At 38.2% G+C, this 27,811-nt stretch overlaps 1 protein-coding gene across 2 annotated transcripts in view; it reads left to right on the top strand.

The window, feature by feature from the left end:
* The window catches only part of RAP2A (RAP2A, member of RAS oncogene family), a 28,388-nt gene extending 5,733 nt beyond the window's left edge, over positions 1 to 22,655 (top strand). For both annotated transcript variants that reach the window (XM_086611189.1, XM_086611183.1), the window contains one exon: positions 22,418 to 22,655. In XM_086611189.1, coding sequence (XP_086467315.1) covers positions 22,418 to 22,655 — 238 coding nt within the window. The remainder of the gene's footprint in view (positions 1 to 22,417) is intronic.
* The last annotated feature ends 5,156 nt before the right edge of the window (positions 22,656 to 27,811 follow it).

Genomic DNA, 27,811 nt, shown 5'->3' with positions numbered 1-27,811 from the left:
GAACTATTTAGAAAATTCATCATAAACACGGGTACAACACATTCAACCCCAAACATGGCTCCAGCCTTCCAGGAAGAAATACCTTAGTGTTCAGAAGTGAAACTTGAAAAATACTGTTCATTCTAAAGTACTGTATGCAAAAGGTTGAGAAATGTCTAGGGACTTTCCTAGGTGCTAGATGTGTAGAGATGTTGGAAATAAGAACCGACTGAAATCTTTTTTTAAGCAAGAAAGCGTTTTTTGTTGTTGTTGTTGCAATAATCTCAATATAGTGGATTGTTTAGAGTAGTCATTTAAGTGAAAAAGGCAGGGCAGGTATTAAGCACAGCCCCCATCCCCCACAGAATGCCTGGCCAAGCTGCCAACTGCTCTTGTGCATCCAACAGATGAAATTTAGCACTTTATTGCAAGTACAGATTAATGGATTTTAAATCCCATCAAACACTTGTATGTATTTCTAAGAAAACATATGTATTTCTAAGAAAATGTGGGAACGTGAATGGAATTCTGACATGGTGCAGACATCAGCCACAGTGTTAAAATATTTAAGTACAACAGAAGAGTTATTCTGTCCTCTTTTTTTTTTTTTTTTTTTAAAGGATTATATATGAGTAGCTGTTTCTCAGGTGAGAACTTTATTGATTTACAAGAAGAAAATGTGAATATCTTAAGGATCTGTAGAGATATAAAGAAGTGGTAAACCCAAGTAGTCAGTCACATCGAATTGACCCTCTATATAATAACATCAGAGCCTTCAGCTGTATGGCCATCTCCTGTCTCTTACTGGGGAACTGATATGTAGGCCGTCCCCTAGAAAGTGTCTATGATAGAAAGACTACAGGTTTGCAGTATACAGGACATTACTGTAAAATTTCTTTAGTTTTTAACTCAAATTTTTAGTTTTTCGGTGTGCTCTCGTACTTTTAAAATAGCTTTACAACACTTCTTTCTGGTTCTATAGAGTTTAGATTTTTTTTTTTTTAGTGAATCTACCTTTGTTTTAATTTTAAATTAATGAACTAATTCTGTCAGACAAAATTATAGGTTTCTTGATTTAACTGAGGAATTCATAAATAGACAATCCTCTAAAAAATGTGTCTGACAGTGTGCAATTTTACGTTATAGAAGATTATTTTAAAGTTGTTTGGCTTAGTCTTAAACTTGGATATTTCAAGGTGCTCATGCATCTTCAGAACATAGTCCTGTAATGTTTTCCTGTAGAAGCTTTTGAATTGAATTCCGTACTTGCAGAGTTCTCTTGACTTTTCTATCACTCTTACTTTCTTGATAATCTGAAATATTCATGCTACTTTAAGTCACTTCCTGTGGAAACCATGAAAATTTGAGACAATGCTTGTAACCAGAGTCTTCTAATGTTTTTTGGGTTGGTTTTTTTTTTTTTTGGCTGTTCCCTCCCCCTGGCTAATTGTATAGGTATTCCTTTCCAAGCTTTGTTTATTTTTCGTTGTAAGGTAAAGTGACATGATAGTTTCTGTATGTGGGCACTGAAAATAAATCTTTTTATCCCCTCCTGCTTTTTAGGTGTTCTGGACTTTTATTGAAAAAGCCAGGTAGGCAAGCTCCTTTTGTATGCATGTTTAGTTTAGATTGTGCTAGTTTAGAGTATAGCATATCTTTTTTTTTTTATGATGCCCGTATCAGTTGGCATCATATTCTCTTTTCAGGTCTTAATTGCTGCTGTAGCTCATGTTGTTGTAGAGCTGTGCGAATAAACATGAATAGCTACGATTGTCAAATAGTAGAATAGTATGTGGCAAGACTTCTTAAATTTGTTTTCAGTTGTGCAGTGTTGCTTGATCGTGTCTGTGTTGTAAAAATGCTATTTAATGTGTTAAAGACCAAATATAACTGACTTTAATGGCTTTCATAGTTTAGTACAATAATATAGCATTAATGCTTGGAGTTGAATGTTTTCTATCTTGCTATTCATTAAGCTGCTTTCACACAGATTTTTGCAATGAATATTTGGAAGATTTCATAAAAAAAAAAAATCATTGCTCATTAGAATTTCTGTTTTGCCTAGAGGACAATAATTCTTTAAATACTATATTTTATAGCCAACACAGTTGGCAGTAACTTGCATCTTTTATTTCAAAATAACCATGATTCTCTACACTTCAGTTGGATAGTATGTGGATAGAAACAAATTTTGTTGTTTGGCCATACGTAAAACATTCTGGATAACAGTATGTTTAGTTAAAACTATTATGTTAGCACTCATACTTTTTGGACTGAAATTTCAAAAATAGACATTCTTTGGTGTTTGAAAGTTTTTAGATGAATAAAATTTGAAATATCTGAGTGGATGACTTTCCGAAAAATCATTAAATCCATTCCTTTTCTAATCTTCCCTGTAATAATTCAGGTTTTTATTTTTTGCACCACAGAACAAACCTGGGATTACTGGTTGTTTCTTTCCCGAAATATTGCAAGTGTTGCTCAAACATTTTTTTTTTTTTTCCCCTGTCTTTTTTTTCTCCTTCTAAATTGTGTAGGTGGTATGTGATGATAACGTTTTGAGAGAGAACAGGGAAGCAATTGGGACTGTGGTGCTAAATTATCGTGGCACGCAGTGACTTGTACAAAGATTTACGTGATTGTTAAGGTAACAAGAACTATAGCTATCTGCTCCTTCATATTCTCTTCTTCATTAGCTTCCTGCTGGTCTGTTTTTTGTGTTGGTTTTTTTGTATTTTGTTGTGGTGGTTTTTTTTTTTTCTTTTCCAGAGGTTTCCAATACAGGACTAGTATTTAGTTTTTGCTGCACTAAGGCAAACAGTATAGTCTAGGTACAGTTTACAGTGATGAGTGCAACTCTTGTCAATGGGTTGCATTTTAGCAGCTGTGTTGTCTTAAATCCTAGTCTAGACAAGAGAATTAAAGGTGTGATATGAGCACGTTATCCTTTCTCAACGTTAATGTCACAGGGCTAGCTCAGTTAGTTGGTGCTGTACTCTTTAAAAATGTGATGGTGACAATATTTTAATTCTTGTCTTGATTAGGCCTAGAGTAGGTGAAAGATCAGGAAAAAAGGAGTAAGTGTTTTCAGAACTGATTAGCTTGTTTTTGAACATTGCTTGTGTCATGCAGATAGAGCTTTAACGTCTTTGAAAATATTGTTAGTATCTTCTGCAAAAAGTCAGGGTAATGAGGCAGACAAAGCATTTGAAAATATTAGAATGTAGTAGTTTAGGGTAGTGGTCTGGGGTAAAATAAAATATAGCTCTTACTTTATAGAATAGTTTAGTGTCTTCCTGTTACTGTTATGATTAACAAGTAGCCACCTTAACTAAAAGATTAACAGTGTTTGAGATTCCCATGTGAGTATCAACTCAGCTACAATTTAATTTGAACTGGAAACGAATTGGATAAGGGTGCTGAACTTGAAGTTCTCTGAAAGTTGTGAAGAAGAGCTTTGGTCCTGGGTTTCTGATTAATTACAAGAAAAGATGCTCTCAAGAAACAGCCACATAGATCGCCTCTGGGCTATACGTGCTCTTGCTGTGACCAGCAAGTTTTGGTAGGAGAATGTTTGTACAATTTGCCCTCTTACTCCTAATATATTTTACAATGTAGAGGATAAGCCAGAATTGATCAACCTACTTTATCTGATTAGATCTGGTTGCAGTTTCCCATATTGCTCTAGTATCTTTTTAACTGCTGTACAAAATCTTACTTGAAATGTTTTATAAATGCGCAAATAACTGGAACGCTTTTTTTCTTTTGAAAAGGCCATGAACTTTGTAAGACCTATCTAGAAATGCATAAATTCTTTCCTCAAGAACTGCTTTTGTTTTGAAATTTCCTTACCATGTTTTCAATTTAATTTTTAAATTTTAGAAGCTTGTCGTTTTCGTCAGAACAAAGCAATGAATAGGAAATGTTTGGGGTTTATACCATTTTCTCCAGAAGTTATAAGTGAAGAGGGGGAAAAAGATCTGTTTTTTTCCACCCACCTCTGTATTTAATTGCACTTGGCCATATACAAAATCCTGGACAGGTGTATTTTTTGAACTACATGACAGCAGTCCTTATTTGTATACTGCTATGTGTACACCGTTTTTAAGAAGGTATATTTTCAGTCTGTGGATTACTTTCTACTGCCAAAAGGACTTGATGTTGTAAAGGGTTCTCCAAGTAGTAATCTTCTATCTCCTGGTTAAAAATTTGCCCCTCTTCTGCTGTAATAATTCTGTTGAAAACTAGTCAAACGGTGTTTTTTTTTGTGAGTTTGATATTTTTTAAAGCTGCTTAGGTTATTTTTTTAACTTTAGGAATTCAATTTCTTTTTTAAAATAATTTGGAGGACAGAAGATCATCCCCTTGAACTATTTCTTCTGGAGCATTTTATGAGATGCCTTTCATACCCACTCCACCTCCTCCCCCAGAAAAGTCTAACTAGTCTGAGTATTTCTCATTCTCCAATCAAATCCAGGCTCTCCATCTCGCTGCTTAAAGAAGGCATCTGCTCTGCTAGTCTTGGGAGCAGTTAGATTCTTGGTAGCTGACATGCAGGTTACTCCCTACAATGCCTGGAAGAGAGAAGCATGAGTCACCTTCTGCTGGGTTAATGCTGTGGTCCAGAATCAAAATCCAAGCAGTAATTGGGAATTAATTTTTCCATTGCTTTTGTCCATTTGGGTGTGGTGTTAAGGTTTTTTGGGGGGAGTGGGGGGGTCAATGTAGTACCACTTAGACCTGTTTAATCTGCTTGGGTTCTTTAACAGGTAACCTCCTCGGTATACAGTGGGGGTTTTGGGGGTAGGAGGGGTTGATTTAGTTTTTGTACTAATTGTGCAGGATGCTGTCTGAAGCAGAATGGATGCAGGCAATCCTAGCATTTATCTTCTGAACATGCAACGCACTGGAGGAGATGCCTTTTTTTCCTTTTTCTTTTTTTTTTTCTTTTCTTTTCCAGTGTCAGCCTTCTACTTTCTTGCATTTCATAAGAAACGGGTCCTGCAAAATAGCTTCATGTTTCTTTTCTGTGTCAGTTCTTCAGGAATCTGCCTTGCACTGAGGTGTGTAGTCCTGTTGCAGCAAACCACTTAAACTATCTCCTTATGTCTGTAGACTCTCTCCTCTTAAGAGGCAGTCCTTTTCACTGATCAGAAGAAAAGGAGAGAAATGGAAGCCTCTATGTCATCATGGAGCAACAACTGACCTTTTCTGAAATATTGTGGTCACCTAGACTAGGGGAGGCTTCTGGTTGCCATTCGCTGTGTGAGACGTTGATTTTGCATTTTTGCAGTGACTTCGTCATTCAGTGAATAAGCGGTCTTGAGAAACCCCTGGGTTTCAGTCCGTGGTATCCATCTTCAGCTTGCACACTTGATCTTTTTCTGTTGTTGTTCCCTCGGGATTGGTGAATTTGCCTTCAGTTACTTGTATTTGCCTTCATAGTGGTGCATCTTCAACAGGAAGATTGAAGAGTATTTTCTTAACCTCACTTGTAGCTTAGTGGTTAGAGCCATCTTCTGGGAAAAGCAGATGTGAAGCTCCCATGACGGAAGGAAGAGTATGGTGCAGATCTTTCACCTCCTTGATCAGTGTCATGATCACTGTACTGCTACATTAAATGCAAGAAACAGCATTGCCCCTACTGGCTTTTATTCCTATGGCTTGGTGTGGAAGTGATGTCTGTTGTGGCTTTTGTTTAGTATCTTACTGTTGATGTGTTACTAGATTGACAGAGGAATGTGTAGTGAATTAGGCCTCTCAAGGGACTTGGCTTCTTGCATGCCTCGTCTCTGAAGCCCAAGGGAGCTTAGGTGTGTGACCCTGTTGTGGTTCCAGTATGTGGCTCAGCTGGGCTTGCAAAAACCTTAGATGGATGTGGCCTGTCAAGAAATTAAGTGGGTAGGCAGAAATTTTATGGAGCAGTCTCTTGGACCCTAAATTCTTCTGGAGACCCAGTATATTTAACTACCTCTGTTTTGCATTCGGGCCTAGAAATACTTGCCATTAGAATGTTTTCCTGTCTTTACCTCCTACTTTTTCATGTCGTTTTCATTCCTTATGTTTTGACCAGTAAATTTCTGAATGCCTTTGCATAGATCTTGTTAGTATAGAATATTGAGTAGACCACAGACTTGATCATATCATCCAGAGCATGGGCTTGATAATTCTTGCACTTCAGAAATCTTCGTTCTCTAAAAAAGGAGTTCTATGCACAGGTTATATTGTATTATATAGCTGATTATAACATTATATTTGGAGTAGAATTTGCTTAGGTGGCTGTCCTCATACAAATAGTTGTCTGAGGAATGATAAGACTCTTTCCTAGGAAGAAACTGGAGAAGCGGATGATATTGAGAGAGCCTGCCAAGACTCCATAGAGTTTTAATGTTAAATATCAAACTGAAGAAACTTGATCAGTTAGTCTCCGCAGCCCTCTTTTCTGTGTTTTCCCCTAGTTTGGATTTGCAGCCTCACTTAACATTAAAAGCTGTGTATGCTCAGCAGGCTATCCTCATATCATCTGCTTCTCCAGTAGTTGTTACAGGTTGGCCGTGTGAGAATAGATAGCCTTCTGCTCCTTGATCCTCAGTGTTCCATAAAATTTAGGCATCACAGCAGGTTCTGGAATTTCACTTAATCCAAATATTCCCGAATTTTATTCAAGTTGTGGAGAAGCTAGGCTGCCTGTTGGTGTGGTGAATGAGTGACTGTGTTTTGATGGGATCAGGTTTGAAGACCCCTCTGCTACTTTGTAGATAACATTAGGGATCAGATGATAATTTTGCCTGGACTGTGTGAATGGATATCTAATGATCTTGCCTCTAGTCTGGCACTATATGCATTATAGTCATTCCATCTGGCATTGTGTTGCTTATCGAAGTTTCACTGTCTTGTTTTGTAGCTGCTGCAAATTCCTTATGAGTCTGTTTACCATCTAGCAGTTTTCAGTCAAACCTCTTGTAACTCTCTTATTTCTAGTGCTCTCTAACCAGATTTCATAGCAACCAAAGTCAGATGCTTGCCACCCATTACGTGAGTCTGTCAGCAACTGTTGGCAAGGAATGCTGTTCCTATTACCATTCCGAGTACCAATTTTTACTTAAAGGTCTGGTGTTACTGTAGCAATAGCCCTGCCGCCACCTGGCCCTGTGCCTCAGCTTCTGCACTGACCGTGTAGTGGGAGGATTGCTGGATTTGCTCTGCATCTGTACGAGGGTGGTTTTCGGGAACTGTAGTGAGCAAATGCAGACCTTTGACAGCCTCCTGATGGACTGGAGCTACTGTTCTTCATGACTTTTTGATTCACTCTCTTGCTTATGATTGTAATTGTCCAGAGTTCAACTACTGGGCAGCTGTACTGGCTTACAGACCGAACACAAAATGTGGATATTTAACTAAAACCGAGGAGGCTCTTTCTCAAGGGAAGGAAATAACTGGCACTTGCAGACCATATGAACTCTCAGTCATACTACTAAACTAAATTAGACATGATCAAAATACCATTATATGTCTAAAAATGATATCGCAAGAAGCTCAAGATAAGCATCACAGTAGTCTGATCTGATGACAGAAAGGTGGTTTCTGCTGACTGCTTCCTCTTACTACTTTCGTAACTCTTTGATTAAACAAATCCATGTAATTCAATTTTTACCTACCGAAGTTTGCAATATAGCAGTGTTCTCAAAAGGAAAATAAAATATATGGAAAGCTGGGGTCAGTTTAGTTGAACTTAAAAGGTCCAGATTGCTCTGGAATGTAAGGAAGAAGGAAGGAGAGTGACATGCATACCATGTATTGCAGGGCTTACTGGTGTATCCCTGGGCCTGATATGGACATATTAAGAAAAAAACTGTGGTCACAAAGTTTTCACCTCTGGGAAGAATTGCTACTTTGTAGACTCAACTTAGAATAGAAAATAGGATTTTGGAAAAAGTTTACCCTGTATTCTTTCTGTGGATTCTCAAGAACTTGGTAATTCAGTATGATTTGCTGTTTATTGCAGGTTATTGCTTTTTTTATCTTGTTCAAACTCTAGTAAACTGTATTTGTTTAAAATATACAAAAACCATATTTTTTTTTTTAAATTGAGATGGGCATATTCAAGAAAGAAAACAGATCACCTAAAGATGTGAAATCACTGAACTTAGCGTATGTTGAATTCTCCTCCAGATGTTTTTTATTTGGAAACACTGACTGCCATCACGGTGGCTTCATCTGCCAGAGAGGGACAATGGGAAGCTCAATCTTGGATGAAAGCTGAGAAGGCACACCTTGAACGTCCCTTGTTACTCTAAAGTTAAGCAATTGTATTGCCTTCCTAGCTGGGATAATTGGACTTGTAATTGAAGTCTACATTCTTCTCCCAGAGATGATCAAACGCCTTCCTTTGAAAGACACTCTGTCTGTCAGCAAGAACTGTGGTTAGATTAAAAGGACTGGGAACAGTCTGGGCTTCACGCCCCCGCACACACCTTCGTATTAATTGAAATGGCCTTTCTGCATAGGGCAACTTAATGTGGAAAAAATTAGTGGACTATTTTCAGGAAATTCTGGTTACCAATTAGTGATTGAGCAAAGAAGGTGTAATGGACACTGAGGTGTGTGGTACCTTTAAATATAGGCTCGCTCTTAAAAGAAATCCAACTTTCTCAAGTATTTTCTTACTGTTATTGCTGTTGCATTTGAGGGTTAAGTATACAAATTATCATCCTCTCTGTACCCAGAATGTGACAAACAGACATTTAAATATTGGGGTGATATTTTTTTTTCTCAGAATAAAACAAAGTACATTATAATTTCGCCTCTTTCACAAACTGCTACCTGCCTAAATGCTGCCACTTTAAGCTTACTCAGAGAAACAGCTATGTGTATATACAAGTGTATGCATATATTTGTGTGAGGGGTTTTTCAGTCTTCCAGCCTGTGGGGTCAGGAGCCAGGACAAAAAATAAAACGTGGATTTTACCAGGTTCTGCAGGTATCTTCTATTTAAAATTGATTTTGTCTGCGTACGAAAATTTTGTCATTAAGTTACTTTCTGAACAGGTTTGGTTAAACTAATGAAAAGCCACATTGTTTGTTTCCTACTTAATTTAAGCAAAGTTAAAATTGTTGTCCTTGTGGGAATTTGCAACTTTTATTTAGGTTGGACTGGCTTGTTTGTTTTTTTTTTTTCCTCTCTGAAAAGAACATGTCAGTAAGAGACAAAGCCTCTTCTTGTGAGAGTTTTCATTCTTTTTCTCTCTCCCTCTCTCACACACACGCACGTTGCTTTTTCTATCAGCTAGCAAAGCCCATCCTTGCCATCAGTTCAGCTGAGTAACCGTCTCTCTGGGTGACACAGGCCATCAGCCAGCGTACAGCCACCAGCAAAATGCCAGCGCGGAGGTGCTTTGGTGCCCTAAGGATACTGTCAGCCAGGAGCCTTGGGCTCTGACCCTGGTGCACCTGCTCCGCTGCCGACACAGGTTCAGCACTGGCCAAAGCAGCCAGATGCCTTGGAGCCCCAGACATGCAGCAGTGTGGGCAGCTGCGTGGTGATGGAGTCCTGGGGATGACCTTGCTGGTGCAGGCATGGCCTCAAGGTGATCAAGTGCCACAGAGTGTCTTCATAGGCAATAAAATGGCTGTCAGACAGGTTAGTAAAACTCTTCTGGGGAAAAAGGAGGGTTTTTTTTAAACTAGAGTAGACCCAAGGAAATGAACATTTATACAGTAGTTAAAATAGAAATAGCTCAACATCTGAGACGATGAGTATATCTGAGCATCTTGTTCTAGCTGGCTTCATTTTAATAGTTACTCAAATACTAGATTTGAAATATACATACACACACATGTAAGGAAGAATAAAATGTTTAGATTTTACTGGTTTATGAACTAGGTACCCTATATCTGATGTCATTTTATGAACAAGCTCTTACTAGGAAAGTCCTGGATACGAGAATGGGTAAGCTTTAGTTTCAAGCCTTCCAGCATATTCAGGATGCTGTTTGTTTGTTTGTTTTTTCTGTAATTAATGCCTGTTTTATTGTATGAAGAATGAGAAATGTTCCTAAGAAAATTAATTCTGAAGTTTATGCTCAACATAGGAGAGAGGTTATCAATCAGTTGTACTTAGTACTTGCCACATAGAGGTAGTATGCTAGGAGGCTGTATTTTGTCCTTGAAGATGAACCAAAACTTATCTTAAAAAAACAGGTAACAAAACAAACAAAGAAAAAAATCCCACATGACTTTGGAAGCTCTTACTTTTGTGTATTCATGTTTATATATGGAAACAGTTTCGCTTAACTAGCTGATGTGCTCTTTTTGAATCAAATTTCTAGCGTTACAAAGTTGAGTTTTTAAAGATGGAGGTCACTTTTGAAAACTATAGAGAAGAAAACCTTCTTTGTGCTTTGTTAATTCAAACATTCCAACTACTTAAACCAGGCTTATGGTAATTAGATAAATTATTCTGTAAGATGAAGGCCACCAACTTTCTGAAGTCATGGCGGGATGTTTTTCTTTCCCAAGTTAGAAGTCAAATCTACTAAAGAAACTAGTCAAGGCTTTTGGATTCCTGTCTGTTTTTTTCCTGCGTTGGTGACAAATTTTATTTTGGAAAAAGAGGGCTTGACTATAGTCAAAAGGATATGAATTCGTAATACTGCTTCTGAAGTAAAAGAGCAAATTATAAACTTGCACTAGTTTCTCCTAAATTAGTCCACCATACCAGTGTGGCCACTGGCTTAGAGTTTCTGTAAAACAGTCTATCTTTTGAAAAATACCCAGAGTTGTAACCTAATTGCACTGTTGTGAGGAAAATCTGTCTCAACAGAGCATTTTGTGCAAAGTTTTCTTATAAGCATTGTAGGATATTTTTATTAGCTCGAAGGACATTAAGCTGCGTTCTTCTTTGGTTACTAGGGCAACAAAGAAGGCTCTGCTTCATACTAGACGCACAAACTCTCTTCAGGCTATGCAATATCATATATACTCTGGTATCTCTCTGCCTTAGCTTCTACATGGGAATTGATGAAAACGCAGAAGTTTATGCCAGGTTGTTTGCCTCCTAATCCTATTATTTTTATTTTACTTTTTCTTAAGTTTAAGTGACCTGCAGCTAGGCTTAAAAGGTCAAATTCTTTAAAAAATAAATAAATAAAAGCAACTATGGAAATGCAGTTCATATCCATACGTAATGCTCCATTCTTCAGACCAGGTAATGGCAGTCAGGTTGTCAGAAGTGAATTTTGCAATCCAGGCTTGCATATGTTCTCTGGGTAGTGTTGACAATCAGCAGCTCTGACTTCTTGGAGTAAGAAGGCTCTTAACCTCAACATGGAGGAGAAGCTGTTGCTTTTTGTGTGGTTCTGACTGGACAGCATGATGTGGTCATTCCTGAACTCTAATCCTTTGGAAACAGGTGATGCTGCTAAGAAGGTTTTGAATTAATTGTTAGGCCTATTCTTGAAGACTGTAAAAGTGTAATTTTAATGAGCTAGAGGAAATCCTATTAGAATAGTTTAAATAAGTTATGCAGTGGGATTTTTATCAGTGATTATAAATTGGTTAAAGGAATATAAGAGTGTGTTCGCTTTGAAGAGTGAAATACTACCTTACAGGACTGTAGTCTCCTAGCCCTTTTAAAATGCATGTGTATTTGACTGTTTTTGCTAGCCAAAGTTTTTATTTCGTGTATCCACTAAAAAGTTTCACTTTCTGTAGTTTAAATAAACAAGGATAAAGAGATTGAAGGTATCATTAATTTATGCTTGAGCTTCAGTTAATTCTGTAAAACCTGGTTAGTTCACTTTGCTTTCATAATGCTAGGATACATGTCTATCTTGAGTCCTGTAAGTATGATTATCAGTTCCTCTACATAAACCAATAGCTATAAATATTTGTATAGCTTTAGCATTTGTTTCTCAGCCCATTTTTCTATGGAAACAAGCCTTATGCAACTCTGTGGTCTGCTTGTCTCATCTTCCTCCATTACCTACCCGTAAGTTTTGAATTCTGTGGCAAAGTTAAACTAAATTAAATGCTGGGAGAAGTTCCCAAAGAGGTTGTGGAAGGTCTGTCCTTGGAGGTTTTCAGGATTGAACTGTACATGGCCCTGAGTGAACTGGTTGAGATCTTCTGGCTGACCTTGCTTTGAGCAGAGGGTTGGAGTAGAGACCTACTGAGGTCCCTTCCCACTCCAGTGATTCTGTGACAAATTAGAAATCTAAATAGTGATTAAGTTCTAGCTGAATCATTGGTGGGAAAGAGACCCTGTCAGTGCTCTAGTTGTGGAAAAAAACTGTGGCATGTGCTCAACCCTAATTATGGACTGAGAATGGTGAGGGGAAGAGTTGTAGGCAGGAGAAACTAGAGCTTTAGATGTCAGCATTGACCAAATCTATAAGAAACTATACCTACCATTGTCCTCATAAATTACTTATTAGATTCTTTGCTTTATAGAAGGAGTGGATGCTGTTTCAGCTTTTCAAGATGGAATATTAACAACATCTTTGGCTCAGAGATTTTTCTTTCACCCAGCTACAGGCATAACTTTGATATATCTGAATTGGTACAAATCTGTTTGGTCACTTTCCTTCTCTTCCCCCACCTTTGCCAGTGCTTCCCTGTGCAGCAGGTTTACAGTATATTTTAAGATATTACAGTGATTCATCTAAAGGTTTGCATGTCAAGAGATATGCTTTCAGAGAGAAATTTCTTGTGACAAAGCATGTGTTGATAGATAAATGGTAATGCATGTTAGGGTCACTGTTAAGTTCATTGAACACAGCAATATAATAAATTGAAAATATGAAACAATTAGAATCCGTAGATTTGCTCTACGATGTGCGAGAGGCTTATGTTGCATTTAATAGGTATCTGCGTTTTTCATTGCCCTTGCAAAGGGACTTGTTCAATCCCACGTCTTCAGAATAGGCAGGGGTTTTGACCTTGTAGAAGTTTTGTACAGAGAAACAAGGAGGAGGAGAAGTACCTCACTGTCAGCAAATGTTCTAAGATATTGTGAGCCCTTGCAGTTTCTGCTCAAGGTGGTGGAGTTGAAGTGAGGAAACAACCTTGGCTTTGTCCCCCTTGCTGGTGTTCTTGCTCCTGCTCTGAGGCACACCTAATCCAATAGCTTTATTCTTTCTGCTGGCAAGCTTGATGTTGGTGCGGAATCTGCCCTAATGTATCTGTTCTCAGTGCTTGTAAAGAAAACCTGAGGATTTGGGGTGTTACATAGCCTACTGCTGAGAATAGCTGGAATGTGGGATGTTTTTCTCTTGAAGAGCGAGCAAAACTACTAATGCATCCTTCAAGATGTTCAGGTTGCCTCCATCACTAAGGATGGAAGGCCTCAGAAGTATTTACGTGCCGTAGGCATTCAGAGGTTAAATCTGATGACCGTTGTTTTCTTCAGATGGAGAACAGAGGTACAGAGTTCGAGGGACTTGATAGAAATTGTGCAGGAAGCCTGTAGCATCCCTTAAATCACACGTGCAGCACTCCTATCGCTTGATGTTTAATGTATTTTCTGCAATGTATCAGAAGATAAAGTTTAATTATAAGTGGTTATGTCTGAAAAAAATGGTCATTTTAAAGAAATATCTTTTTTAATACTTTAAAAGATGAATTAAAGATAGATAATAGTCTCTTTAATTTTATTATCTTCCATATGTTGTATGTTTGGTAGGTACTGAAAACCTTGATGTATCCAGTTATGCTCATTATGTTGAAATAAACATTAATATAGTAGCATGGCATATGGCTTAAGAAATATTTAAGGTCAGAAAACTAACATGGTCATTAAGAATAATTTTCAGTTATGGACCCAAAGTTTAAATACTTAAATATGAAGCCTAATTTTCAATATGTTGAACCATTCCTACAGCTAGTAGCAGCAGTTTTCGAAAAATTAGATGCTCAGCTTTAGTGTCTCGAAATTTTGAGCAAGAATTTTGTACTTAAGCAACCATACTGTGCCTCGTAATCTCTTCATAGTTTTCTGGACAGCTAGACATCTTTCAATGCAAACTGATTATATAGAGACCAACTAAATGAAATCAATGCACCTGTGAGAATCTTAGACTTGCAGGACATTCTGTTTTTCCTGTTGCTTTTAGAAACAAGAGAATTAGTCACAGTGGAAGAAGTCAGGTAAAACACTTGCCTTGTATTTTACATAGAATTGAAATTTGTGGTTATTGCTGCTTAAACTGTGCCAAGGAATAGAAAATTCTTTTTTGAAAATTCCAGTGTTTCTAAGTTGCTAAATATGGCCAGGATTTCAACAAGATGATGATGGTGCTCTGTGGTATAAGATGAGAATTTTGATTGGCACAGAGAGGGAACTCAAAGATTAAAATATTGTTTTGATACACTCACAGCAAACCCACTGCTAAGTGGGTAGATGTTATGTATCACTTAGAGTCTTTTCAGTCTTGATAATAGACTTCAATGTTAGATATGAATTGTAATGATACGTACTAGAGAGGGGTGTCCTGTTTAAGGTGAAAGCTAACCTCTTGTTTGCAAAGACTTTTCGATCTGAAATGGCAGTGGATGAGAAATGCTTTTACTCCTGCCATAGGCTCCTTGTTGTCATCCCCAGCCCTCAAAGTGCTGTGTGCCTCTCGCTTCTTATGCCAGATCCTTACTGCGAGGGGAACTGATGATGTTAAACCTTTATGGAGTTCTGCAAATGTGCTGAGAAAAGGTCTACCTAAGATCTTGACGGTCAGGGCTTTTCCTTTAGGACTTCCCCACAGTGAATAGGGCATGTTGGCAGGCCATTGAATTTTCAGGTATCCTTGCTGGTTTGCCATTCAAGCAGGTGACAGACCTGAAGATAGGCTTTATCTGCAGTGACTTGCTGAACATGTGAAAGGAGTTTATAATTTCTCTAGTTGCCCCATGAGATCTTAGATGCAGAAAATCCTCTATAGATGAGAATTTCTCTCTGAAGTGATTGGAAATAACCTGGAAAGTTCTTTAGTGTCTGTCACACAGAAATGATACGTGTCATCCTTCTGCCTCTGTTGCAGCAAAGGAATGTGGGTCTACTAGATAGCCTTTGAGTATGTGTATCAGATAGTACCATGCGCTGTTCTTGTCTCTTGGAAGTTCTCAGCTGTAAGGTGCCTAGAAATAACGTGTTCAAATGCTTTGGTTGAAAAGTACTTATAGTAGCAGTTGGGAAGCAAATATATATAGTGCTTTGTTACATTCCAAGCTTTTGCTTGGAACAGAACTATTTCCTCTAATTACTTATAAGCACAGTACCAAGGGTGAGCCTGCCAAATAATTTCAGCAGAACCAGTGTTGGTTCTGACTTTTTCTAGGCCTTGAAACTGAACTGGAAAGTGTAAGCTGTCTATAAAAAACACAGAACCGGATTGGCTTTAAAGTATTTTCTTTAAGGTGGGGTGATTGTTTCTGGAAAGTTTCGTGTACAGGAACAGGATAGCTTCTGAAGCCTCTTCAAAAACGATATGGTATGGTGGTTATTTATTATTCTAATGTTATTCTTCAGGTTGCTTTACAGTTATTGTTTAATTTGCTGTCCGACGAGTAAGTACAATTATCCTGACTTTGTGTACCTCAGTCTAGCCATCTGAAGAGTTTGTTTCCCAAAGGCTACATAAGGAGCTCATGTCAAAGCCTAGAATAAAATGTTAGATCCCTAGTCCTGCAATTAGGCTATTCATTGTTCTCTATAGCAAAATAATTCGTGACTCAGCCACCTAATTGCAGTGGGACTACCAATAAGCTCTTTAACATCTACTCATTTTTAAGAATTTTGAGACTCTTTTTTTAGTTGAGAGTTGTTGCTTAAGTAATTAAATCCTTACACAATATAGCTTACAAAACTGAATATTAAATGCAATTAATTGGTAAACCAGAATGACTTGTTTGCATCAAAATAGTGGGGGTTTTACAGCTGTTCTGTATGGATTTACCTGAGAAACTAATAATTTCCACTAGAGAGCAAAGGTGCCCAAACTTCGCAGAAACCTACTTATTTTTAGATTTGCATATCTATGTCCCGAGACATTCTATACATGCATAGGCATGTCTGCATTGGTGTAAATTTGCAGGACTCCATGGAAAAAGATATAGCTCTGCAGACTGAGGTCCTGCTGTTGATTTAACTCAATATGTTGAAATTTTTAAAGCTACCAAAATACAAGGAATCAGAGTTTGGAAAAAGTGGAATGTCCTCTCTGCCTAAATTTCTTAAGACAAGATAGTAATTGCTGTAGAAGTATATATGTATTTTTCCTGCTGCTTTGGTTCAAGAATTGGAAGCTTTCAACAAAGGGTTAAGATTGTTAGTTTTCCTCTTGACAATTCTGTGGTCTTGCTTCCTCTCCTGGTGTTTGAGAGGCTCAGAATCAGACTAGGGAACACTGTGTGTCTTTTCTTATCCTCTGAAGCTGATATGAGTTTTAAATATTGAGGATTCTGCATTAAACATCCAAGGAATTGTGTGAAAGGAATAAGAAAAGGTCTTGATAGTTACATTTGGAGTGCGTTCTTTCTCTAGATGAGGAAACTTCAAGTTATAACAGATTTTACTGCAGGCAATCCAAGTTTGTAAGTGACGTTACAAATAACGTTTAGTAATATTTATGTATGGATTTGTAAACAATCTAGTAGATTTAACTGAGTTTTTTGATACTTTATTTTATATTGCCGAGAATTCTTTTAGTGTGTATTTTGACACCATTTTTACCACAATTTTTAAGTCTAAAATAACTATTTTTACTGACCTTCTGATCTTGTTTGCATCATCGTCCCCAATATCTTTATCTGTTAAATTACTTTTCTTTTTGAAATACTATAAAAAATGCCAGAAATATGTTTGGGTTTTTTTAAAAAAAAAGAAAGAGGTGAAGGCACCCTGCATGATATAATAAAGGTGATTTAGTACTTCAGACTCCTTTTGATGATTAGCAATGGTTGTCATGGATAGATACCTTTACATTTCAGTGATCCCAGTATTTAACATGTAAAGCTAGAAATCGTATGTCTTTCCATAAACTTCAACAGGATTTCAGCTAGTTATAAGAAATATTCTTTAAGAATACATGTGTGTTCCTTTTGATTTGTTTTTATTATACAGAAAGTTTCTGTGTTTTGGTTGAACATATTTGGCTCTGATATGAAGCTCAGGCAAAAATCCTAGAAAAGATTCAACAGTTCCAGAATGTGAAATTAAAAAGCAAGAACTCATTTGATCTTTTTAGTGTCTTCTCCTGTACTGGTCCAGCTCGCTTCTCTCTCCCACTCGCAGTTTAGGGGTACTGGGCAATCTCTAGCACTGTTTAAGGGAATCAAATCAGTTTATTAGCCTTGATGTGCATATTTTTTTTTGTTCTTACTTTTTTATTCTTCATTTTTATTATATTTTCACTACATGTCATCTTCGTTTTTATCTTTCTCCAATGACAGCTGTAATAAGAAATCTGAAAAGTACCTTGTAAAAGAGATTCAGATGTGATGTCAGGTACTGCCTATGTTTTTCTCTCTCCAAATAAGATTGGAGATAGAAAAAATAGGAGGTAAAAGTCTCTGAAGATCATGTACATACTATTCATCTTGAAGCTTTCTAAATGTTTTAAGCTATTTTTCAAAATATACATATTAATCTAAACAGAAATGTGGATGACGTATGTGCCATGTGAGGTAAGATAAAATGTAGAAACTGTTTATCAATTTGTGGCATGTAAGGCTGTGTGGTCAGTGGTGCATAGCTGGGCCACATAAAACATTTAAAGTCTGTGTATTTATTGATTCCACGTGACTGTGGTGTCCATCCTCAGGAAAACTGAGGGATTTACTGTGGCCTGTGGGTCCCAGAAGCTCATTAAAGATGAATAACAGGGTGGTTTTTAGTATTGAATAATTATCTGGGACTGGGAAATACATGCCGATTGTCTCTTATGGAACAACAATTGTATCTTGCCAGTAGTGATATCCTAGATATGATGATATTTGACTCTGCACTAGTGCCTTTCATGGGGCTATAAATGACTCCAGTTGTGTTATCTCTTCAGGAGTTGCCACTGCTCAGTATCTGTCGAATTGGAGCCTAAGATAGATCATTTAAATGGCTAGAAGTACCTTGTTCTTTAAACGTGTTCTGCAAACACGTGTAATTGGTCTTGCGAAAATTTGTTCCTGAAGAGGTCTTGAAAAGTCAAGCCTTCCCGTGCTGCATTTGAGTATATTTCTAACAGGCTCTGCTGTGATGTTTGCCCTAGAATATATACTGTGCTGCACTGATACAGAGAAAACTGGCAGCAGTTCTCATTTTCAGGTGGCCCTCATGCTTTTCATTAGAAATGATCGGTGCCGCTCAAAGCTTTTCAGCGGTGCAGGGGAAAATTGAATTTCCCAGCTCCAGGAACGAGGAGCAAAACTGTCACTGCTCCAGTGCAAAGGGGACAGGCAGGGGGAGATGGGCCGCACTGAAAGGCAAGACCTCTGCCCAGCTCCCACCGTGCCCTCGCACCCATCCTGCAATGGCAGCACCAGTCTGGCTTTTCAGGGCTCTGGTATAGGTGGGTGGGGTTTTAGCCTCTTTTGCTCTGCTGAAAGTATTGGTGAATAGGTTAGATCGTACTTGAAGCTTCTGGAAGGGTTTGTGAATTCCTGGGCTTGATTTTTGTGGTTGTATGGAAGGGCTCTGCATTGCTGCTTTGGGTGCTGCAAGGTGGCTCTTTTTTTTTCCTTTGTAAAGAAGCTATTTTTCTGTTGGGTTGCTGAAATTCAACAGGGTGCAAAGCCTGTGGGGAAGGGATACTCATCTTCCCTTCAGATTTGATTAGAATAATATCATTCCACCACATCTGAGAAGTCACCCTTCCCCGTTGAGGGTCTGTGCTGCTGCTCCCCGCCTCAGTGGCTGGTGTGCCAACATCTGGCCAGTCCAAAGCTCTGCAAATAGTCCCTGAAGCTTCTGGCGGCAGGCAGAAGTCACCTCTGGCAGGATCAGCAGCCCTGGTTTAAGGAGAGCGTTGAACCAGAGATCTCCATGCTCATCAGAAATACATTTGCCCAGGATGCTAAGTGAGGCAGAAAATTCTGGCGGTGTTGGGAGGTAAAGGGTGGAGAGCCAGCTTGAACTTCAGAGCTTGTAGAACCTGGTTTAGTTGAGAGCTAGGGCTTCTGTGGTGCGTTACCAGAACCTGAAAGCTGGGAAGTTCAGTGCAGAGACCCTTAAGGACTCTAAATGAAGACAAGCAGGGCCTGGAACCACTACATGGAACCATATAGTTTCTGTAAAGGCCTATTAGTTCACACACAATTATTCCATCATCATGTTTGGAGAATACAATGCACAGACATCTCATCTGGCTCTCCCGTGCTCAGCTTGGATATGGCAGGACTGAGTGAACTGGAGCTCAGCAGCCCATACTGGAGCCAGTCTTCTGCTCAGTATCCATGGACTGTTTTCCCATTATATGCTATATTCCAACCTGCATTCTTCTAGATAATGGATGCTTACTTTTCTATATAGAAAGACAATTTGTGTGATTATATATATAGTGTGTGTATATATATTATAGTTTTAATATATATTATTATAGGCAGGCATAAGTATATATATTTATATATACTATAGTTATATATTTTATATATATAAGGTCACACAGAGTATGCATATATAAAAAGTATTTTCTCTGTAAAATTGACTACTCAAAATTTAGGTAATACAAGAATGTATTTTGCAAGAGAAACTTTATTTTTGCCCTGTGAGGAAGTATTTGATAAGATGATATAATGGGAGTTTTGCAGAAACACTTTCTTACACAATTTAATGTTGTAAAGTGGTTATTGGATGAATCTGGATTATAAGGTGAATAAGGCTATTGACTGTAGGATTCCCATCTCATTTTAAGTAGTGAAGGCAGGTAGCAAATAGGGTAAATGCAAGAGGCAAAAGCAGGAAAAAGCACTACAGAAAAGTGCTTCTATCTGTTCCACCTAATAGTTCCTAGATGGTCTTGTGTGGATATATTAAATTAGACTTTTCACATCTATCTTGTCTGCTAATCAGTTGTTCTTTTTGTTCCGCAGCACGAAACTTCACTATTTCCACTGCTCCGTTTCCCAGGTGCTGAGTACTCATAGTAAACAGATACTCAGATATTTAGTCGCCCAGCTTTTCCGGGGTTCCTAGACCTTTCTAAGCACTCGAATATTTCAGTGGAACTGGCTATAAATCTGCAATAAGTGTGGAGTGTTTTTTTCCTCATGTTTCTCAACAAATTGTAGTGGTCTTGCAGAACGAGAAGAGATGATCATGTGTTTTAATTCTGGCTCATCTACTTCTTCACTGAATGCTTCTCAAGTGGCTACTTTGAACTTCTCAGTTTTTCCCACTGGTAGAATTGAGGAGATGCAGAATACCTGGAGGAGCTGGTGAGGGGCAGGGGGAAGTTTGGGGGCTCTCAGATAGCAAGAAATGCAATGAAGGTGTACCTGATTCCACTTGCATTGAAAGGTTTTAAGTGCTGTACAGAAAATACAATAGGCCACATGCATCTGAACAATAAAGATAAAAAGAAATATTGAATTGCTGTCTTATCTGTTGAATGCCATCCATCTTATGTAATTAAAGACTATGCTATCATGTGTTTAAACGCGGGAGGACAGATTTCAATATGCTTGTGTGTATTTTGGTACTTAATTAATGGCAGCTTAGCTTTTGCAAGCGTTCCAAAGGTATCATTGTGCTAAGTACTGTATATCCACAGAGTAAGAAATGGATTGTGTCTCTTCAGATGGTAAATGAGGATAGGATAAATGGTGAAAGTGAGGGGAATTCTCTAGTTATTGACCACAGCTCTAGACTGTGAATTAAATTACATTCCCATAGTTAGCCAAGAGACAAAGTTTAGAATTTCAGCTGCATCTTGTGACATAGTTGGACGAATTTTTGATACTGTTGTGGTGGTGTAAGAGCTGCTGAGGTGGTTTGAGAAGTTACTGCCCTTTTATTCTTTCTGACTTGGTGGGACCCCACTGTCCCTGCAGTAGAGCCGACAGGAACACAGAGGTTCCCTGTTCCAGTGCAGAGTCTTGACATCTGGGTTTCATCGTGGCTGGTAGGTTAGACCAAGCTGCTGGATGTTTCCCTCAACCAGTTGAGGCACATGCACCAAGTCTGCTCTGCTGCCCTGCCTGGGAGGCAGGGAGAGCAGGTGGGAGGGATGAAGGAGTAATAGGTGGCTTAAGGACCGTCACATCTTCATCTGTGCCAAGTGTCAACTATGACTCTTGTCTGTCTGCAGTTCAGTCCTACTCAAGTGATTTGACCCAAAGCAGTACTACTAAGCTAATGTGAAGTAGGAAATCAGGTTTAAATTAAGAGGGAACCGTCTTGTTTCTCTTGGATCTTCGTTTAGTTTAAGTGCTAGAAGCCGTAATCAGTTTTGCTCTCAGTCCTTGTTGCTTGCGTGAGAATACATACCCTTGTAAGAGTATCTTGGAAATAAGCCCAGTGTTTTCTTCTCTGCTATGGCAAATATGTAAATTTAAAACTTGACTGAACACTTATTTGGTTCCATGTCTGAAGAAGATATGTGAGGATGGAAAAAAAGAAAAAGGCAGGCATTTTAATTTAAAAAAAAAAAAAGGCAAGGATCTTCTCACAAGGACGTGCAAAGTAATAAATTCCTTCATAGCGTATATGATCTATTGTGCTGTCCAAGTTGATTATGAAGCAGAACTGTGATAGTATTGCCTGAAACTTATTTTTCTTTTTTTTTCTTTTCATCCTGTTTAACTGGCGTAATGATGTGAATGCTGCAAGGGAGAGTTATATATTCTGTATTGGCTATTACATGTTTTATATAACAGTACTTTTGTGTGTCTACAGTACTTGAAGTGGGCTATGTTTCCTGAAATTTCAAATTAATTTGCTGCCCCTTTGGTTTTTTCCCTTTTATTGGTAATCTCAGAGTTCCATATATATTAACCAAAGATAAATGTACCTTTGAAAGGGAGAGTGCTGCATCCTTATCACAAGCAGGAAATAAAACATGATACCTCTTCAGAGAGGAGGAGGACATAATGTTGGAGGGTTGGATGTCCATCCTGTTCTTACACTCTGAGAGTGCCAACACAGAAAATATTATTCTATTCCTAGTTTTTGTAGTGTGGAAGTGTTCCTGGACATTTCCTGTTGGGAAAGAAAATCCAAAGGAAGAAGCATTCCCTAGAACTCTAAGAAAACTCTTGAGGGAAAGAGATGTGCAGCGAATCGCTAGAATGTGAAACATGCAAAGCATTTCTTTCAACATAAAATTTTAAGATGGTCCAAATGTCACTTTCCTGTTGTACCTGTACTATTTGCAAATAGACGTTTACATTTAGAATATTGCTGTTTTTAAAATATAATTATTGCTGTTGGTTTTGTTTTTGTTTTTTTAAACTGTAGGTATGAGAAGGTACCAGTAATTCTGGTTGGTAACAAAGTGGACCTGGAAAGTGAGAGAGAAGTATCATCGAGTGAAGGCAGAGCCTTAGCTGAAGAATGGGGCTGCCCCTTTATGGAGACCTCTGCTAAAAGTAAAACAATGGTGGATGAGCTCTTTGCGGAAATTGTTAGACAAATGAACTATGCGGCACAGCCAGACAAAGATGATCCATGCTGTTCTGCATGTAATATACAATAGCATTAAAAAATGACCTAACCTGGACTTAATTTGCAGAAATTTTGTAAGGTGGTAAAACTGTCTACTTCACTTCCTGGTTTGTGGGTCACTTGAAATACATCTGTAGTGAAGTAGCAACATTAACTCAGAGCTGAGCATTGAAAGTCAATCACTGACTCTGAATATAATTGGGTTAAATGACCACATCTCACCCGTTTTTCCCTTTGAGCACCTGCAATTTTATGGCATAGCCAGTTGATCTACAGGGTCGTTCCAGTCGAGCGTACGTGTGTTGTCATGTCAGACAGCAACAACAGCAACTATTTCCGAAGAAGCTGGAAAACTTTTGGAAGCGGGAAACGGAAGCAGTGGAGATAATATCTCTGAAGACCGTTCACAACTAGCACAAGCATGAAAGAAGAGCAAAGTCTTTCAGTGTCTAATTACCGTGCTTCAGGATGTGCGCTGTCACTTGTGGCCAAGTTCGTTCAGTCAAATATGTTGATTTCACCAGAACTTCTGACAGTGTTAGAGGAAGAGGCTACCAGAGACCTACATAGTTTGAATTTTTTTCAAAATCGATGCTATTATTTCTACACGTTATCCCACATCTTGAAATAGAAAACATTGCATCAGTGTGTGAAATGAGGGGCAAGATCTGAGAACGAATGACGGGTGAAGAAACAGTCTGGCATTGGAATGTTTTAAATCTTTCATTTTGCTGCTCAAAAATGGAGGATCGCTTCAGGTTTTGGTCTGCAAAAAGCCAAACAAACCCTCTGTTTACAAAGCAGGAAGCATCTTTATTTATCACTTTACTGAACCAGGAGGAAGCAACTGTGATGAAAAAAATTGCTGAGCCTTACTAACAAGGAACACTTTAATAGATTAACTAGTACCATCTTGTAAGGAAAATTAAGCCATGTTGCATCCATATGTTCCCTTCTGCAGAAACCTCGTGGGACAGTATGAACATCCTGCATTTTTAAGTTTGTTAAAGACAACAGTTTTTCTTGCCTTTAAGGGCTACGTTCTCTGGTGTGATCCCTAACTAACCTTTGAAAAATCAAGTTTGCTATTTGATAGCTTTAATGTTGAAAACTTAAATTGAGTAACCATGTGAAATCATTTGGTTCAGAGGTGAAATAGTTACAGTTGTAATTCCTTAGGTGAGTGTGGAAATGGCTCTTTAATTGCCTGACACACTGTTCAAAGGTTGCCCCAATTATTGGAGTGTTAAATGGTGGGAGCAAATATTTTGTTTTGAAAGGATGCTCGAGCTCTGACTTGCTAGTTTCATAGCAGTGAAGTATTTATCATTTGCATGACTAATGGCACAGAAATACCTATTCCGAAGTCTTACAATCAAAGTATAGAAGAGTTTTCAATCACAATGTTTAGATTTTAAATGCTGGGGAGATTGTCTTGAGTTGGATCTTTTATAGGTAAAATTGGCCATAAAAATACAGAGTCACTGAGCCTGTGGTCTAAATAACACCGTGCGTTTATTAGTTTTTCAATCTTGTGCAGTAACAGTGTAGTTCCTTGTGTTTAAATGAGTGAAAACAGGGGTGCTGGGGTGTGTGTGTGTGTTGAGCGTGTACGTGTGTGTGTATATGGCCCTTAGAAATGCTGTAATTGGAGTTAGGTTCGAGAGTTTTGCCTCCATCCGCAGAACTTCCTAAAAACGCTCTCATCTGCTACAAAGGAAACTTGAGTACGAAACGCCTTGCTGATTTTCATGCATAAATATCCTTAACGTTTTGAATTATAGTTCAGTGGATGATAACTAAAGGAAGTCATATTAATGGAAGAGAACTGGCCATCTCTGCCCTTAACCTTTCAAGACCTTTCCACAGCCAATGCATCAACGGGCATTAGATGTCGCAAAACATTAAGCCTTACTAGAACGTCAATGTAGCCCATTTCTCATCTACCTTGCCGAGCTGTCGTTACTGTACTTTGTTCTCTTAGGGAGATAGGCACACCGTTTGTTTCTGGCATCTGAATGCCCGTTTTGGGTGCTCTGAATCGCCCGCCTAGAGGCACCTACCTCTTTCCATTGACCATATAGCAAACTTAGGCTTTTAACTTTGGTCCTCCAAGTCACGCAACTTGTATGCCTAAACTAGATGGTATGAATGTTCTCTTCCCCACCGCCCGCCCAGTGTGTCAGCCACCATGCTTAAGCACGACGCGAGACGTTGAATTAATGATATTTCAGTTTTCAAAATATCTAGATTGGGAAACGGTTTATTGAACAGTAAAACCTATCTGTAAAACAGCTTGTCAGTGTGAGATACACTGCGTAAGTGCTCAAAAAAACCCATCCGAAAACAAGCCCAAATTTGAAGCTAAGTTGGAAGAGCATGTTATTTACAGAGATGTTAAAATCTTACCTCACAGATTGTTCATCAACCAACAAAAAGGCATGAAGTACAATATGAGCAGCCTAACATGAAGTTCGTAATATAAAACAGATGGGCTTTTAATACAGGAAAAATTGCACAGTAAAATTTTAAAGAGGAAATATTAACAAAAATATCTCCCAGTCCCGTTTCTTCGTTACGCTCTTACATTTTCAAAAACATAGGCCATGTGTAAGCTACCACACAACGTGGCGGAGGGGAAAGCGTAAGTGTTGTTTTTCATTGTATAGTTCTGAGGAAGTAGTTATGCACTATTTGTATTTCCACTAATGTGAAAATAGTGGAGCTTGAATCAATGACAGTTGCACTTGACAGAGATTTTTCAAATTATAGGGGTAGCAGAAAGGGAGGTAAGTGAGCCGCGTGGCTGCCGGCTGCCGCGTGGCCACCCTGCAGGAGTCACTGGTCTTGGGTTACTGTTTCATTTGTACCCTGATAGGTTTACCAGTTATAGTATTTGAAAGTTTCTTATAACATGCCTTAAAATATTATGATTTGTTCCAAAGACCCACTTTTCCTTTGGCTGTTATTGTAGATCTTTGTATTTTTCTACAAAGACAGCATTTCTCCAGTTTTGTTGTTTTGGTTTGTTTTGGGTTTTTTTGTTTGTTTTTTTTTTTTTTTAAATGTTGCAACTTTTATTCTTTTAAGCTATGATAGTGAGAGCAACTGTTTCCTCTTTCCCTTAAAAATACACACAAAAACTGGTCAAAGCAAACAAACAAGAATCGGATCAAGAGTATTAAATATAATTGCATCGGGTTTTGTTTTTGTTTTTTCCTGTCGTGTCCGTCCCCCTGCCCACCCCTTCAGAACATCAAGAAAATTTTGGTGATGTTTTCTGTTCTGGTTCTAGCCTCTCCCTAACCCCAGTGCTACAGTTGCCATTACTTTTGTGGGAAAACTACTGGTATTTGCTTTCCTGTATAGAATGTTGCCTAAAGATGTCAGCCATTTGGTTGGGGGGGGGTTTGTGCATGTTTGTTTTTTATTTTATTATATTTTATTTTTTTTTACCAGTGTGCCACCAAAGCACTGGTTAGGCTTTAATTGTGAAACTCCGCAACAAAAGCAAATGTTTGACAACTGCAGGAGGCTTTTATCTGCATTGTTGTGCATCTGTTAATTCTTGATCAGGGTTTGAAGACTGAAGTGGGTTGTGGAATCAGGCTTAACACTGTTGATTTGGAGTTTCCTAGGGGTGAATTAATGTATTTCACAGTTAATTGTTGAGCTCTAATACAACTGGCAACTTAAAATGGGGCAACAGTTTGTTTTGTAACAATGTCAGTTGTTTAAACCTTGATGTTTCAAATAAAACAAGAATTGTACATAGAACTCAATGCAAACTCAGCAGTTGTATTTGGAGTTAAATTATTTTAACAAATAAATTTATTTAATGAAACTTCCCTTGCATTTCCTGTATTGTCCATTTTGATTTAATCAAAAAGTTCATCTAAAGCTGACTAGGGCTACCCGGTAATTTCAAACACCACTCTCAACTATTTGCAGTTCAGCTAAGTATTTCTTGCCAAAAGGGTCTTCTGGTACAAATTAAATAGCAATAAGTAAAAAGCAAATATACTCTCATTTTTATGGATGGATGCATGCTGTGATTTAAGTTATAAGCTTGATAAGGAACCACAGGAAAAGGTTTTTTTGTTTACGTCTTCTCTTAGAGGGATGTACACTGACAACAATGAGTAAGCCTCGGTATTTGATAAGAGATAGCTCTCGCGATGGCAAGAGAATAGTGCTTGCTGTAAAATGTAATAAAATTGTGTACAAACTTGGTCAATATATGATATAATTAATATGCAGTACTACTTTTACAACATTAAGATTGTAAAGGGTTAAAAAAAGGATTGTTTGTTATATCAGCTCTTCAATTGATGAGTGTTTTGCAGGCTTTCGGTGGGATACAAAAGGAGTTAGTGTTAGAAAGAACTTCAAACACAATTAGCCTTGCAGAGATTTATAAATGAATAGTTGAGCTAATGCTAACAGGATTATTCTAGCTAATTGGTACTGATCAGCAGTTACATTTTAGTCATGCCAGTATCACTAAAATACCCTGTTTTCAGTAATGATGGGTGCGTGGTGGTCTCTTGTTTTCATGTCATGCATGCCATAAGGAACAAGAGGCCTGAGGCTGGCACATCTTAAAAGCTGCTAATTGTATAGATAACACAGAAGGCTGACGCATACGGCTAATTCTGGTTTTTATTTGCCCATTCATTCTGTAAACCAGTTCCAGGGGAACTTTTGCTGATGAGTCCTTGCAGTCCTGTTAATTTAGTAATATCTTTTTGTTTCATCCGAGAAGATATACCTATACAGGGACAAGAAGAATTCATTGGGCTGTTCTGAACAGTTCAAAAAAATGCCAGTGTGCGACATGTGCTCTTTTCAAATACTGAACAACTAGAAAACTTCAAATATTGTACTCTTAACAAATGCCTTCCCTGGGCCCATTTCTTTTGTAGTTACTGAAGGAAACTTGACTCTCTGAGAAAGCTTTGAAAAAATATTTTGATTGGTAATAAATGTCTTGTTGTCTATCCTCCGCAGGTGTCAGTCTTACTGGATCACCAGTCTTTGGTCACTATTTCTGTTGCTTGACCAGATAGTCACTGGACTACATCTTCTATCCTAAGTTACCTTCAGAAACATTCTCCCTCTTGCTGTTTACCTGCTGCCTTATGCTTTCTTCTCCATCAACACAGTGTTCTCTTTTTCTGAGAGAAG

This window comes from Tauraco erythrolophus, chromosome 1 (genome assembly GCF_009769465.1).
Source record: "Tauraco erythrolophus isolate bTauEry1 chromosome 1, bTauEry1.pri, whole genome shotgun sequence".
Classification (NCBI taxonomy): domain Eukaryota; kingdom Metazoa; phylum Chordata; class Aves; order Musophagiformes; family Musophagidae; genus Tauraco; species Tauraco erythrolophus.
The sequence above is the reverse complement of the archived record's forward strand: the minus strand, read 5'-3'. Positions and strand labels throughout refer to the sequence as shown.